Here is a 14,624-nt window from a genome sequence, read left to right on the forward strand (position 1 = left end):
CGGAGGGAGACGCTGTCTCAAAAAAATTAAAATAAAAAGGCAGGTGTGGTGGCTCACGCCTGTAATCCCAGCACTTTGGGATGCCAAGGCAAGCAGATCATGAGGTCAGGAATTCAAGACCAGCCTGGCCAACATTGCAAAACCCTGTCTCTACTAAAAATACAAAAAAGTAGCCAGGCATGGTGGCGGTCTGCACCTGTAATCCCAGCTACTAGGGAGGCTGAGGCAGGAGAATCGCTTGCACCTGGGAGGCGGAGGTTGCAGTGAGCTGAGATTGTGCCACTGCACTCCAGCCTGGGCAACAAAAGCAAAACTCCATCTCAAGAATAAATAAATACATAAAAATCATAAAAATAAAAGCTGCTGGCGGTGTATCGCAGTGCCCCCACTCGGCAGGTTTACTGCTGCTGTTGTGTTCCGGAGTGGACTGGGCCAGTTGTAAACCACGGGATTCACGTTAAGCATGGGGCAAGAAACCTTTCTGCCTGGAAAGATTGCGCCCTCTGGCCTTCACGTGCACTGGAGGGCAGGGCTTCTGAAGCAGAACAATGAGTGAGCAAGGACATTGGGCTTCTCCTCCCCGGCCCCTCTCAATAGATTAGTATTTATTGAGATATCCCTTCCACAAGCATTCACTGGGCCCAGGCACCATCCAGCTTGCAGCCTGGCTTGTGTTCCTTTTATGAGCTCCTTCCTGGGAAGTGAGTGTCAGAGGGGAACGACCTGTTGGTTTCTCCCTCTCTGTGAAATGCTGCAGCCCTGTTTAAGGCGAAGGCTGAGCTGGTAAGGGGAGGAACTGTTATCCTGAGAGCCGGCCTCTCCGCTTGGCGGTAGATGTGCAGCTTTCCCAGGCACGACTGGCGACTTTTCTGTGGTTTTTCTCCTGCCTGGTGTACAGCAGTAAGGCTGCATCCATTCACACACCTGGCCGTGAGGTTGCCGCCGTATTCTCCAGGTTCTGCTTGCCCAGGGCAGGCCTCTGGGGAAGCCAGCACCCCAAGCTGACCTCTATCTGCCCCAGGCGGAGAAGGACATTCTGGAACAGAGCCTGGATGAGGCGCGGGGGAGCCGCCAGGAGCTGGTGGAGCGCATTCACTCCCTGAGGGAGAGGGCTGTGGCTGCGGAGAGACAGCGAGAGCAGGTGCAGTGCGGCCCCTTCCTCCCTTGCAAGCCTCCTGGCGCTTGTCCCAGGGGCGGGGGCAGGTCTGTGGGGAAGCCAGATTCCTTCATGCACACCGAGCTCACAGAATTTTGCTGAACAAATCTGTTGGCCCGCTCACCTGTTCCTTTGTCAGCACCACACTGAGCACGGGCTTGCAGCCCATGGCTAAGACCATGGTCAGGCAGATGAGGGGATTGCAGGGCCTAGGCACCGCAGGAGAGCCAGAGACTTAGGTGAGGAGGGAACAGGGAGGAGAGGAGATGGTGAAAAAGAAGAGGACAGGCAGGGGAAATTGTTTTTTGGGGACATTAAGAAAGCAAAGCACAATTATGCATGCAACAGACATGCATTGTTTTAATGAGGAAATTCACATATAATCAGCCTAAGCAACTTTCTAGATGCGTCTTGAAATCTAGCACTTAAGAGATGAGCAAAGCCAGGCATGGTGGCCCATGCCTGTATCAGCACTTTGGGAAGCCAAGGCAGGCAGATCCCTTGAGGTCAGGAGTTCGAGATCAGCCTGGCCAATATGTTGAAACCCTGTGTCTACCAAAAATACAAAAATTAGCCAGGCGTGGTGGTATGTGCCTGTAATCCCAGCTACTAGGGAGGCTGAGGCATGAGAATCACTTGAACCCAGGAAGCAGAGGTTGCAGTGAGCCGAGATCATGCCATTGCACTCCAGCCTGGACAATGTCGCAGCGAGTCTCTGTCTCAAAAAAAAAGAGACAAGTATGAATTCACCTATTTCATCCCAGGAACCACCTCCCTCCTGCCCCTGGGCTCCCCCACCCCCTCCTCAGCCCAGACCCTCAGAGCTTCTCAGCTCCACGGACCACGTCTCCCTCTGTCCAGTACTGGGAAGAGAAGGAGCAGACGCTGCTGCAGTTCCAGAAGAGTAAGATGACCTGCCAGCTCTACAGGGAGAAGGTGAACGCGCTGCAGACCCAGGTGTCCGGGCTGCAAAAGGAGCGTGACCAGGTACCTGAGAGGCCGGGCCCGCCCCGCCACCCCACGCTTGCTTTCCCAGGCAAGGGCTGGCTCAGGGGACAGTCTCTCGGCTCCCTGATGGCAGCTGGTCTCAGATTTCAGGGTCTCTCTCCTCAGTCAACACGAAGTTTTTTCACTCCCCCACCCTCGTTGTCCACACACTCTCTGTCATCCTCCCTGCTCTTATTACTGTCACATGATACTGAGAACGTGCACCCCAAATATTGGGTTGTATTAAAACTGCACACGTGAACATGAATAGAGATGAACTGTAAGTTTGCACAGGTCGGTGTGGGCCATTTAGGGCCGTAAAGGGAAACAGATTGATAGTTCATACATTTACTTTTTGAATGACTAATTTTTTGACTCTTGGTTACCTAAGGACAGGTTACAAGGTATGAGTTAGCCATGGTGTCAAATAACAGTGGGCTTGGTATCATAAAAAAGCTATCCTGAAGGTTAAGTGCACGATAGATGAGCGCAGGCTAGAAACAGGGCTCTCTCTAGCCGAGACTCCCTGGTGGGGATGGCATGGCCTCCTTACCACCGTTATCCTGGCCCACAGGCGTACTCTTCGAGGGACAGTGCTCAGAGGGAGATTTCCCAGAGCCTGGTGGAGAAGGACGCCCTCCGCCGGCAGGTGTTTGAGCTGACGGCCCAGGTCTGTGAACTGCGCACACAGCTCCACCAGCTGCAGGCAGAGCCTCCGGGTGCGGTGAGTACTTCTGGCTGGCCCCAGCTGGAGGCCAGGCAGGGGCTGTGGGGACACTGGGACAGAGCCAGGCCCCAGGAAGACCCAGGCAGGCATTGGGAGGACAGGCAGCATCCCAGGCTGGGCCACACGGGGCCCCTGCAGAGATGGCCCAGTGTCACCAGGCTGACTGACACACTGGCTCCCACGAGTGGATGGCGCTGTGAAACCTTGAGGGTATCCAGTGGACAAGTAGAGTCTGCTTCTGTGTCTTCAATGACAAGAGCACCTGTGTCATAGACGGGGGAGCTTAGCAGTAGGTTCTGGAGCCTTTCGAGTGTGGTGACGGATGTGGAAGGCAGTGTTTGAAGCTGTCCACAGGCAGCCATTTGCAGTGTAGATGCTGCATTCCTGAAATGCTTAAAAGCCGAACGCCCGTCCGAGAGTGGAAAGACCTATGCGTAACGGAGGGAGCCTGTTCCCAGACAGCTGGGATATTTAGGACGCCTCTCACATGGGCTGGTGGGCAGCTCCAGCTCCAAGCCCCCCAGGAAGCACAGGTAGCCCCTGCCCTCCACATGCACAGGCCCTACCCTTCCTCCCTCGCCCTGTAGGGCTCACCCCCCTACTCCCTCACCCTGCAGTGCCCACCCCCCTTCCTCCCTCACCCTGTAGTGCCCACCACCCCCTCTTCCCCCACCCTGCAGTGCCCACCCCACTTCCTCCCTCACCCTGCAGAGCCCACCCCCTTCCTCCCTCACCCTGCAGAGCCCACCCCCTTCCTCCCTCATCCTGAAGAGCCCACCCCCCTTCCTCCCTCACCCTGCAGAGCCCACCCCCCTTCTGCCCTCACCCTTCAGAGCCCACCCCCTTCCTCCCTCACCATGCAGAGCCCACCCCGCTTCCTCCCTCACCCTGCAGTGCCCACCCCCTTCCTCCCCCACCCTGTAGTGCCCACCACCACCTCCTCCCTCACCCTGCAGAGCCCACCCCTCTTCCTCCCTCACCCTGTAGTGCCCACCACCCCCTCTTCCCCCACCCTGCAGTGCCCGCCCCCTTCCTCCCTCACCCGGCAGTGCCCACCCCCCTTCCTCCCTCGCCCTGCAGGGCCCACCCCCCTTCCTCCCTCACCCCCTGCACAGCCATCATCCCACATTGACAGTGAAAACACACGTGTTTACACAGAGAAAAACCCTCCCAGGGCAGGCACCAACACACAGGCCGTGCTCATTCTGAGTGTGGGGAGACGGGTGGATTTTACTTTTTTTCTAACTGGTCCTTCTTGCCTTCCTCCAGTTTTCTGTATTTGTGTATGTATGTGTGTGTGTGTGTGTGTGTGTGTGTGTGTGTGTGTGTATTATGTATTATTTGTACAACTAGTAGATCACACATATTCTAAAAGAAACGAAATGCTGTGTGTCCAACTGGTTTCTCTTGGTCCTGTTGATTGCCAGCGCCTGTGATGCTGGCCCCGGGCTAGGAGGACGGGGATAGATTGTTTTCCCTGGAAGCTGATGAGAGGAAACTGCTGGAGGGCCGGACAGGTGGTGCTGACCCAGCAGAAACCCCACGGGCCTCAAAGGGGAACCTTTCCTGAATTAACCGACCTGTCTGGCCTGTCTCTGGCAGCACAAGCAGGAAGCCAGGACCAGGGAGCCCTGTACGAGGGAGAAGCAGCGGCTGGTGAGGAGGCATGCCATTGGCCCCAGAGACGACAGCCACTGCAGCCTCACCAGCTCCTTAGAGGTAGGGCTGCCCTCACTGTCTTGACCTTCTGGGCCAGCGCAGGGCCGACCTCTATCAGGATAAAAGTGGGCCTCCTTCTACCCTGTCCCCACAGGGAAGAGGTTGGTGCAATTAGGAGAGTTTTATTTTATTTTATTATTATTTTTTTTTTTTGAGACGGAGTTTCACTCTTGTTGCTCAGGCTGGAGTGCAACAGTGTGTTCTCAGCTCACCGCGACCTATGCCTCCTGGGTTCAAGCGATTCTGCTGCGTCAGCCTTCAGAGTAGCTGGAATTACAGGCACCCACCACCACACCCAGCTAATTTTGTATTTTTAGTAGATAATGGGTTTCTCCATGTTGGTCAGGCTGCTCTCCAAGTTGGTCAGGAACTCCCAAGGTGATCCATCCACCTTGGCCTCCCAAAGTGCTGGGATTATAGGCATCAGCCACCATGCCCAGCCCTTATTTTATGAGACAGAGTCTCCTGTGTCACCCAGGCTAGAGTGCAGTGGTACAATTTCAGCTCACTGTGACCTCCACCTCCCAGGTTCAAGAGATTCTCTTGCCTCAGCCACCCAAGTAGCTGGAATAACAGGTGCCCACCACCACGCCCAGCTACTTTTTATATTTTTATTAGAGACAGGGTTTCAACATGTTGGCCAGGCTGGTCTTAAACTTCTGACCTCAAATAATCTGCTGGCCTCAGCCTCCCAAAGTACTGGGATTACAGGCTTGAGCCACTGCACCCAGCCCAACAGCCAAGCCACATCACTTTACATGTTAAATGGGGCAGTAGTGCCACCTTACAGATTTATTATGGGAACTAAGCCAAGCAGCTAATAGAGTGCCTGGTATACAGCAGGCGCTCAGCGCATATGCCTCCCGGGTTTGCCCTTCCTTCCCCTCCTGCTGCCTCCTTTCCACAGTTCTCACTGTGGCTCTCTCTCTACACCATGGGGGAACAAGGGAGGAGTCTTGGGATGTCCTCCTGCATGCCCCGCTGACCTCTGCCCTCCCTCCTCCAGTCTCAGCTCTGGTCAGACCTGAGCGCCACATCCAGCCGCGAGCTGGTGGACAGCTTCCGCTCTAGGAGCCCTGTGCCCCCCAGCCAGCAGTCCCTGTACAAGCGGTTGGCCGAGGACTTCGGGGAAGAACCCTGGTCTTTCAGGTAGAACATGTGGTACTGGGGTCCTTCCTGGCTACTCACCAGAGAAACCAGCCTAGACCTCAGGGCATCTGCATATTATAGGCAGCAGCTCCTGCCCTTGAAGCCCCGGAGCTGGCAGCTGCTGGGCAGCCACTGCTTGGGGTGTGGGGACTCAGAGGGAGCAGGTGATGCAGTTTGAGCCTGCAGCTTCTCATGCTTTGCAGCAGCTGCCTGGAGATTCCAGAAGTAGGCCTTGGAGCCCCGCCAGGAACGAAGGCGGGTGACACAGACCTGGATTATGAGGTCCTAGATGGGGCAGGTAAGTGCGCCCAACCCTGAACCTCCACAGCAGGCCGCCTCCCCCTGGCAGAGCAGGGAGCTGATGAGACAGCCAGGGCTTCTCCCCAGGGAAAGGACAGATAGAAGCAGAGGTCAGTGTCTGCCCTGGGCCTTGACCTTGGCCTCACCCTTGCGTTTTGGGAAAGTCCTGCCTGCCAGACAGCATAACCCAGAGCCTGGCTGTGCTCTGCTTGCTGGTGTCCTTGTGTTTTTCCCTAGAGCTGGGGGAGTTGTGTTTGACCTACACCCTGCTCAGCACCCAGCACCCTGCTCTGATTTATGGAGACGCTTGGGCTTCCCAGTGGTTTCAGGAGGCAGCAGGCAGGGTCGCTTCATGGTGCCTGGCTGAGGCGAGGCACAGAGTGGCATCTCCCCGACGGGAGCCCCTCTCCTCTCAGGTGCTGGCCCTGAGGCCTCGCGCTTCTCCTGTGTTTCATTTCTTTGTGATTGAACCAGGCTTCTCTCTGTCCCAAGTCCATGGGCCCATCACAGGTGGGTGCCTTAGCCTTTCTGCCTCAGCACACAGTAGGTGCTTTGCTCCCCACCTGGAATTCACCCCGTCGCCACCAGTGCCCTGCGCTGCCCACTCCACACTGCCCCTCTGCCTTCTGTGGGTCGTGTGATCAGAAACCTTCCCCTTTGGAGACTCATACACATTTTTATTTATAACAGTGATAAATCCAGAGAGTCCATCCAAGGCATATCTAAATTAGGCGTGAGATGAGAAGGGAGGGCTTATTCCTCTGTATTTTTCCTCTGCGAGCATTCTGCATGATGTCCTGGTTGCATATATTTTTAGCGGAATTGACCTCAGATACATTGGGAGTACACACCTCGTTTCATTGGCTTTGAATGTGATCACAATGGGATTCTGCCTGTGAGCCAGGCCTAGGGAACTCTTTGGTCTCTGCTGGCCCTGGTTCTCCTGTGTGGGCCACAGAGTGAGACTTCCTGCCGTAGACCCTGGCAGGCTGCTCCCTGGCTCTCAGGGGCTCACAGGCCGCATAGTAAAATGCGAGAGCTTCGGAGATTCTGGGAGCCTTTAGTCCCAGGATTGACAACTCAGAGACCTGCTTTTGCCAGCTGGGAAGTGGAGTGGTCTGGGGTAAACAGCAGGCAGCCGCTGGCCAGTGCAGTGATTGCTGCACCCAGAAATGCAGATCAGTGCAGAAATGCAGGCCTGTGTAGAAATGCAGGCCAGCACAGACCCATGCAGACATGGAGTCCAATGCAGACATGCAGGCCAGTGCAGAAATGCAGGCCTGTGCAGAAGCACAGGCCCTGTGCAGAAATGCAGGCCAGTACAGAAATTGAGGCCCATGTAGACATGGAGCTCAATGCAGAAATGCAGGTCAGTGCAGAAATGCAGGCCTGTGTAGAAATGGAGGCCAGTACAGAAATTGAGGCCCGTGCAGAAATGCAGGCCCTTGCAGAAATGCAGGCCCTTGCAGAAATGCAGGCCAGTGCAGAAATGCAGGCCCATGCAGAAATGCAGGCCCGTGCAGAAATACAGGTCAGTACAGAAATACAGGTCAGTGCAGAAATGCAGGTCAGTGCAGAAATGTAGGTCAGTGCAGAAATGTAGGTCAGTGCAGAAATACAGGTCAGTGCAGAAATACAGGTCAGTACAGAAATACAGGTCAGTGCAGAAATGCAGGTCAGTGCAGAAATACAGGTCAGTGCAGAAATGCAGGTCAGTGCAGAAATGCAGGTCAGTGCAGAAATACAGGTCAGTGCAGAAATGCAGGTCAGTGCAGAAATGCAGGTCAGTGCAGAAATGCAGGTCAGTGCAGAAATGCAGGTCAGTGCAGAAATGCAGGTCAGTGCAGAAATACAGGTCAGTGCAGAAATGCAGGTCAGTGCAGAAATGCAGGTCAGTGCAGAAATGCAGGTCAGTGCAGAAATGTAGGTCAGTGCAGAAATGCAGGTCAGTGCAGAAATACAGGTCAGTGCAGAAATACAGGTCAGTACAGAAATACAGGTCAGTGCAGAAATGTAGGTCAGTGCAGAAATACAGGTCAGTACAGAAATACAGGTCAGTGCAGAAATGCAGGTCAGTGCAGAAATACAGGTCAGTGCAGAAATGCAGGTCAGTGCAGAAATGCAGGTCAGTGCAGAAATGTAGGTCAGTGCAGAAATACAGGTCAGTGCAGAAATACAGGTCAGTGCAGAAATGCAGGTCAGTGCAGAAATACAGGTCAGTACAGAAATGCAGGTCAGTACAGAAATGCAGGTCAGTACAGAAATGCAGGTCAGTGCAGAAATGCAGGTCAGTGCAGAAATGCAGGTCAGTGCAGAAATGCAGGTCAGTGCAGAAATGCAGGTCAGTGCAGAAATGCAGGTCAGTGCAGAAATGCAGGTCAGTGCAGAAATGCAGGTCAGTGCAGAAATGCAGGTCAGTGCAGAAATGCAGGTCAGTGCAGAAATACAGGTCAGTGCAGAAATACAGGTCAGTGCAGAAATGCAGGTCAGTGCAGAAATACAGGTCAGTGCAGAAATGCAGGTCAGTACAGAAATGCAGGTCAGTGCAGAAATACAGGTCAGTACAGAAATGCAGGTCAGTACAGAAATACAGGTCAGTGCAGAAATGTAGGTCAGTACAGAAATACAGGTCAGTGCAGAAATGTAGGTCAGTGCAGAAATACAGGTCAGTACAGAAATACAGGTCAGTGCAGAAATGTAGATCAGTGCAGAAATACAGGTCAGTACAGAAATACAGGTCAGTGCAGAAATGTAGGTCAGTGCAGAAATGCAGGTCAGTACAGAAATACAGGTCAGTGCAGAAATACAGGTCAGTACAGAAATGCAGGTCAGTACAGAAATACAGGTCAGTGCAGAAATGTAGGTCAGTACAGAAATACAGGTCAGTGCAGAAATGTAGGTCAGTGCAGAAATACAGGTCAGTACAGAAATACAGGTCAGTGCAGAAATGTAGGTCAGTGCAGAAATGCAGGTCAGTACAGAAATACAGGTCAGTGCAGAAATACAGGTCAGTGCAGAAATGTAGGTCAGTACAGAAATACAGGTCAGTACAGAAATACAGGTCAGTGCAGAAATGTAGGTCAGTACAGAAATACAGGTCAGTGCAGAAATGTAGGTCAGTACAGAAATACAGGTCAGTGCAGAAATACAGGCCCGTGCAGAAATGCAGGCCAGTACAGAAATACAGGTCAGTGCAGAAATGTAGGTCAGTACAGAAATGCAGGCCCGTGTAGACATGGAGCTCAATGCCCGTGCAGAAATGCAGATCAGTGCAGAAAGGCGACCCCAGGGTTACAGCAGATTTTTTTTCAAGTGAAGCCAGAAATCCAGATTTAAGGCAAAATCTCCCTATCTTTTAAATGTTGGCAACTCATCCAAATATCGGAAAACAGCATGTGGTGTTCAGACCCTCCCAGTTACAGCTCCCACTAGTTACAGTGATTTTAGGAAAATGAAATCAGGGTCCCAAGCATTGAGGAAGCGGTGGAGGAAGAGAAAACAGCCTCAGCAAAGAGGATGGAACAGGTGGCAGGGTGGGGGCCTGAGGCTGAGGGAGAAGGGGCGAGGTCATAGCAGGTTACAGGAGGCCCCATTAACAGTGGGGTGACCAAGATCTGTAAGCTCTTGCTTCCTCCCAGACCTTCCCCAGCTAGAAAGCAGCCTGCAGCCATTCTCCGCTGGAAGCCTGGATGTCTCGGAGAGGTAAGCAGCAGGTGGGAATCCTCCAACGCTGGCTAGGAACCAGGGCCAGGGAGTGGCAGAGTAAAGGGTGATTGTTCTATTGCCATTGGGAGGCGACAGCCTTTCCATGTGCGTGGGGCCATGCAGCAGAATTCCAGAATGCTGGGGCTGGTAGGAAGCAATGGGGAGGTGGCCTTGCCAGCTCTCCTGCTCTGGGTAGCGCACAAGCCGGTTATTTCCCGGCCTGCAGCAGCATGCTCATGAGGCGGAGGCTGGCCCGCAGGATCCTGAGCCAGGTCACGGTGCTGGCGTTCCAGGGGGATGCACTGCTGGAGCAGATCAGCATCATCGGCGGCAACTTCACAGGCATCTTCATCCACCGGGTCACCCCGGGCTCAGCGGCGGACCAGATGGCTTTGCGCCCAGGCACCCAGATCGTGATGGTGAGCCAGGCGAGGCTCCTCCTGCCTCCCCATGGGGTCAACAGCAGCAGGTGGGGTGACTCAGGCAGGCTTCAGATGCCCAGACGGTGCAGATCGACTCTGGGCTGGGCCCGTGCTCTTTACTGGGCTGCTGTAAAGCATTCTGCTCATTTATAGATGAGAGTCACGCCATGGGGAACCCAGTACGTCACCCACGGTGGCTGCTGCCATGCAGCGCTTCTGACCAGGGGTCTTTGCATGAGGTCCCTTGACAGGGCTGTCACCCACAGAGGGTGGTCACTTTGGATGTGTGCAGTAAAAAACACGTGACATAAAGTTCACTATTTTAACCACTGGGGCATTTCTTTTATTTTTTCCTTTCTGGTTTTTTTTTTTTTTTTCCGGTTGTTTTTGTTCCTTTCTTTGTCCTCAGCCTCTTAAGTAGCTGGGACCAGAGCACAGGCATGCGCTACCATGCCCAGCTAATTTGGGGGCATTTTCTAAAACTGTTTTTTGTGGTTATAAAATGCACAAAACTGCTAAGAAGATAAATGGGCACAAATGTACAACCTGGCCGTGTGCGGCGGCTCATGCCTGTAAACTCAGCACTTTGGGAGGCCAACGTAGGCAAATCACTTGAGGTCATGAGTTCAAGAGCAGCCTGGCCAACATGGCAAAACCTTGTGTCTACAAAAAATACAAAAATTAGCCAGGTGTGTTGGTGGGCACCTGTAATCCCAGCTACTTGGGAGGCTGAGGCAGAAGAATCACTTGAGCCCAGGAAGCAGAGGTTGCGGTGAGCCTAAATCACACCACTGCACTCCAGCTTGGGTGACAGAGTGAGACTCCATCTCAAAAGGAAAAAGAAAAAAGTACAGCCTAACTAATTATTAGTGATACATGGGCAGAGAGGGTGACTTTGATGTTGCCTAAAAGCAGATTAAACTTTAAGCCAAAAAAAGAGAAATACTTGCTGGATGAGGTGGCTCACTCCTGTAATCCCAGCTCTTTGGGAGGCCGAGGTGGGCGGATCATGAAGTCAGGAGTTTGAGACTAGCCTGACCAACATGGAGAAACCCTGTCTCTACTAAAAGTACAAAAGTTAGCTGGGCGTGGTGGCACATGCCTGTAGTCCCACCTACTCAGGAGGCTGAGGCAGGAGAATCGCTTGAACCCAGGAGGCAGAGGTTGTAGTGAGCCCAGGCCACTGCACTGCAGCCTGGGTGACAGAGCAAGACTCTGTCTCAAAGAAAAGACAAGAAAAGAAAATACTTCTGGGCACAGTGATGCATGCCTACAGTCCTAGCTACTCAGATGGCTGAGCCCAGGAGGTGGAGACTGCTGTGAGCTATGATTGCACCACTGCACTTGAGCCTGGGCAGCAGAGCAAGACCCTGCCTCAAAAAAAAAAAGAAAGGAAAGGAAAGAAAAAGGAAAGCCCAGTGCTTTCTTAGTATGAAAATCAATTTAAACCAAGAGATGTGCAAGATGGGCTTCACCTTACCCCAGAGGCTCAGCCTGTGGCCCCAGGAGGGGACTGCGGATGGGGGTCTGGGAGGGAAGTTGAGCACAGAGGCGGGGAGAGGATGGGGCTGAACCCCTTGTCTCCTCTGGGGCTGATGAGAGACAGTGACAGGAGTGTTCCACGCACCCCTCGCTGCCCACTTGGAACAGGCTGTCCAAATGCCGAGCTCCCCCAGGGCTCAAACAATAGCACATGGAGCTCCTAAGGCAAGTGTCCTCCTGTGGTCTCCCCTCCACTCAACCCAGAAAGCCCTTCTTTATAGTCCTCTCTCTCTTTTTTTTTTTTTTTTTTTTGAGACAGACTCTCACTCTGTTGCCCAGGAGTGCAGTGGCACAATCTTAGCTCACTGCAACCTCCACCTCCTGGTTTCAGGCGATTCTCCTGCCTCAGTCTTCCAAGTAGCTGGGATTACAGGTGTGTGCCACCACGCCCGGCTAATTTTTGTATTTTTAGTAGAGAAAGCGTTTCACCATGTTGGCCAGGCTAGTCTCAAACTCCTGACCTCAAGTGATCTACCAGCCTCAGCCTCCTAAAGTGCTGGGATTACAGGTGTCAGCCACCACACCCGGCCCTTCTTTGCATTTCTAACCATCTTCTTAAGCAGCTGTCCCCAAACTTTTTGGCACCAGGGACCGGCTTCATGGAAGACAACTTTTCCACTGACCGGGGAGGGGGAGATTGTTTGGGGATAGTTCAAGTGCATTCAATTTATTGTGCACTTTATTTCTATTATTATTACACTGTAACATATAATGAAATAATTATATACTGTATCATAATTCAGAATCAGCAGGAGCCCTGAGCTTGTTTTCCTGCAGATGGTCTCATCTGGGGGTGACGAGAGACAGTGACAGATCATCAGGCATTAGATTCTCATAAGGAACACACAACCTAGATCCCTGACATGCGCTGTTCACAGTAGGGTCCAGGCTCCTGTGGGAATCTAATGCTGTGCTGATCAGACAGGAGGTGGAGCTGAGGCCGCAATGCTCACTTGCCCACCCCTCCCCTCCTGCTGTGTGGCTGGGGTCCTAACAGACCGTGGGCCAGTACTAGTCTGTGGCCCAGACATTGGGGACCCCTGCTCTAAGGTTTCCCAGTTACCAGCTATGTGGTAGTTCAAGCAACGGAGCACCTTTACAATGTTCAGGGAGATAGTCCCAGTATCCTAAGGGGACCAATTCAGTTTTAATGGTGTTAAAACACATCTTAATTTTTTTTATCATAAAAAATATCTACTCTTAGAACAATGTTGACAAGAAATGAAGTGGACAGCGGAAGCTCTGCAGGGTGGGCCTTCACAGTGGGGCAGGCTATGGGTGGGACAGCCATGGCATTGGTGGGGTGAAGGCCAGGTATGCCACTCAGCAGCCTATAGGGCCCACGACAGCCTGCAGCAACGCAGTATGACCTCAAGGCTGAGAAACCCCTATCTAGAATGCTCTTGAATGTTCTAGAACTGAGGTCCTTTCTTTTTTTTCTTTCAAGAGAGGAAAGTGCTTATCACAAAGAAACCCCGACCTCAGCAGTGGAAGGGTTGGGGAAGAGTTGGCAGTTGACTCTCTGGCCAGGAATGTGTGTAGCATGCATCAGGAGACGCTGGAAGACCCCGCAGAGGCTCTGTGGTGCAGCTTTGTTTTAGTCAAGGAGTGCAGGCCTCGCCTTAGTGCCCTGAGTGCCCTCCATGTCCCGGCTGGATTCAGAGTCCTAGGAGAAAGAGACTGACCTTCTCGACTTGCCCTCAGGTTGATCACGAAGCCTCAGAGCCCTTGTTCAAGGCAGTCCTGGAGGACACAACCCTGGAGCAGGCCGTGGGGCTTCTCGGGAGGGTGGACGGCTTCTGCTGCCTGTCTGTGAAGGTCAACATGGACGGTACACACGCCACCCCTCTCGAGTGCACAGCTGCCTGGCCAGTCTCCGTGACCCTTGGGTCCCTGGCTTCTCTGCATGCCCAGCACCCAGGGTCCAGGAGAGGATCAGCCAGGCTGTGCCCCAGGTCCCTGGGAGGCCCCCAAGCCAGCTGGAAACCTTCCACTCACTGACTCCAACGCCAGAGTGGCGTCTGAGGCTGGGGCAGGGTCCTTCCTTCTTTGTGACTTTCGTGTTCTGCAACCTTCCTCGAGGGGGGACTTGCATCTGCAGCTCATTTGTGGTTCATGTTCCCTTTTATCAGGTTATAAGAAGCTGCTCCAGGACCTGGAGGCCAAAGCGGTGACCTCAGGGGATTCATTCTACATCCGGGTCAACCTGGCCATGGAGGGGAGGGCCAAGGGGGAGCTGCAGGTGCATTGCAATGAGGTCCTGCACGTCACCGACACCATGTTCCAGGGCCACAGCTGCTGGCACGCCCACCGCGTGAACCCCTACACCATGAAGGATGCTGCAGGCCACGGCACCATCCCCAACTACTCCCGGTGAGCAGCTGCCCAGAGCTTGGTGTGTCTCCAGAGAAGCCCATGGGGAAACGGGGCCCAGCCTGCCTTGGCTTCCTCCTCCTGCCCGGGAATAGAGGGTGGTCGTGGTGAGATCCCCCTATGAAGGGGAGCCTGCTGAAGATGGTGTTTTTTGTGTGGTGGATGCTTTATCTCTTGCAAATGAAATATTCATTCTGGAACTTTCTAGATCAGGGTTTCTCAGCTTTGGTACCATAAATGTTTGGGGCTAGACCCCTGCCTGCAGCGGGGCCTTCCTACTCAGGATGCCGGGAGCACTCCCACGCCCCATTTGTGACAACCAGAAATGTCTCCCTATGTTGCCAAGGGTCCCCTGGTCCTCCTAGGACTGTCTTGGTCTTAGCACTGAAAGCCCCACATGCAGGGGACCCCTCAGTCCTGGGCAAGCAGGGACAGCTGGTCACCTTCCCTGGGGAGTGACACTGCCTCCTGCCCTGCTCCATTGAAAACGATTGCTCTAGATCGGCCTACAGGAGGCTCCAAGGTTTAAATGTGCAGAATGCTC

At 53.4% G+C, this 14,624-nt stretch overlaps 1 protein-coding gene across 10 annotated transcripts in view; it reads left to right on the forward strand.

Annotated features, from left to right (window-relative positions):
• CARD14 (caspase recruitment domain family member 14) overlaps nucleotides 1-14,624 on the forward strand; it is a 43,659-nt gene that overhangs the window by 21,794 nt on the left and 7,241 nt on the right. For 6 of the 10 annotated variants that reach the window (XR_013536060.1, XM_078374848.1, XM_078374849.1 and 3 more), the window contains 10 exons: nucleotides 1,022-1,141; nucleotides 2,018-2,143; nucleotides 2,718-2,867; nucleotides 4,473-4,589; nucleotides 5,596-5,738; nucleotides 5,942-6,036; nucleotides 9,677-9,740; nucleotides 9,970-10,162; nucleotides 13,412-13,538; nucleotides 13,840-14,080. Coding sequence is in view for 9 of the 10 variants with exons in the window: in XM_078374848.1 (XP_078230974.1) it covers nucleotides 1,022-1,141; nucleotides 2,018-2,143; nucleotides 2,718-2,867; nucleotides 4,473-4,589; nucleotides 5,596-5,738; nucleotides 5,942-6,036; nucleotides 9,677-9,740; nucleotides 9,970-10,162; nucleotides 13,412-13,538; nucleotides 13,840-14,080 (1,376 nt within the window). In the remaining variant the exon portion in view is untranslated. The remainder of the gene's footprint in view (nucleotides 1-1,021; nucleotides 1,142-2,017; nucleotides 2,144-2,717; nucleotides 2,868-4,472; nucleotides 4,590-5,595; nucleotides 5,739-5,941; nucleotides 6,037-9,676; nucleotides 9,741-9,969; nucleotides 10,163-13,411; nucleotides 13,539-13,839; nucleotides 14,081-14,624) is intronic. The other 4 variants (XM_035301988.3, XM_035301987.3, XM_078374851.1 and 1 more) reach the window with 4 other exon arrangements.

The sequence above is a fragment of the Callithrix jacchus genome, chromosome 5 (genome assembly GCF_049354715.1).
Source record: "Callithrix jacchus isolate 240 chromosome 5, calJac240_pri, whole genome shotgun sequence".
NCBI lineage: Eukaryota > Metazoa > Chordata > Mammalia > Primates > Cebidae > Callithrix > Callithrix jacchus.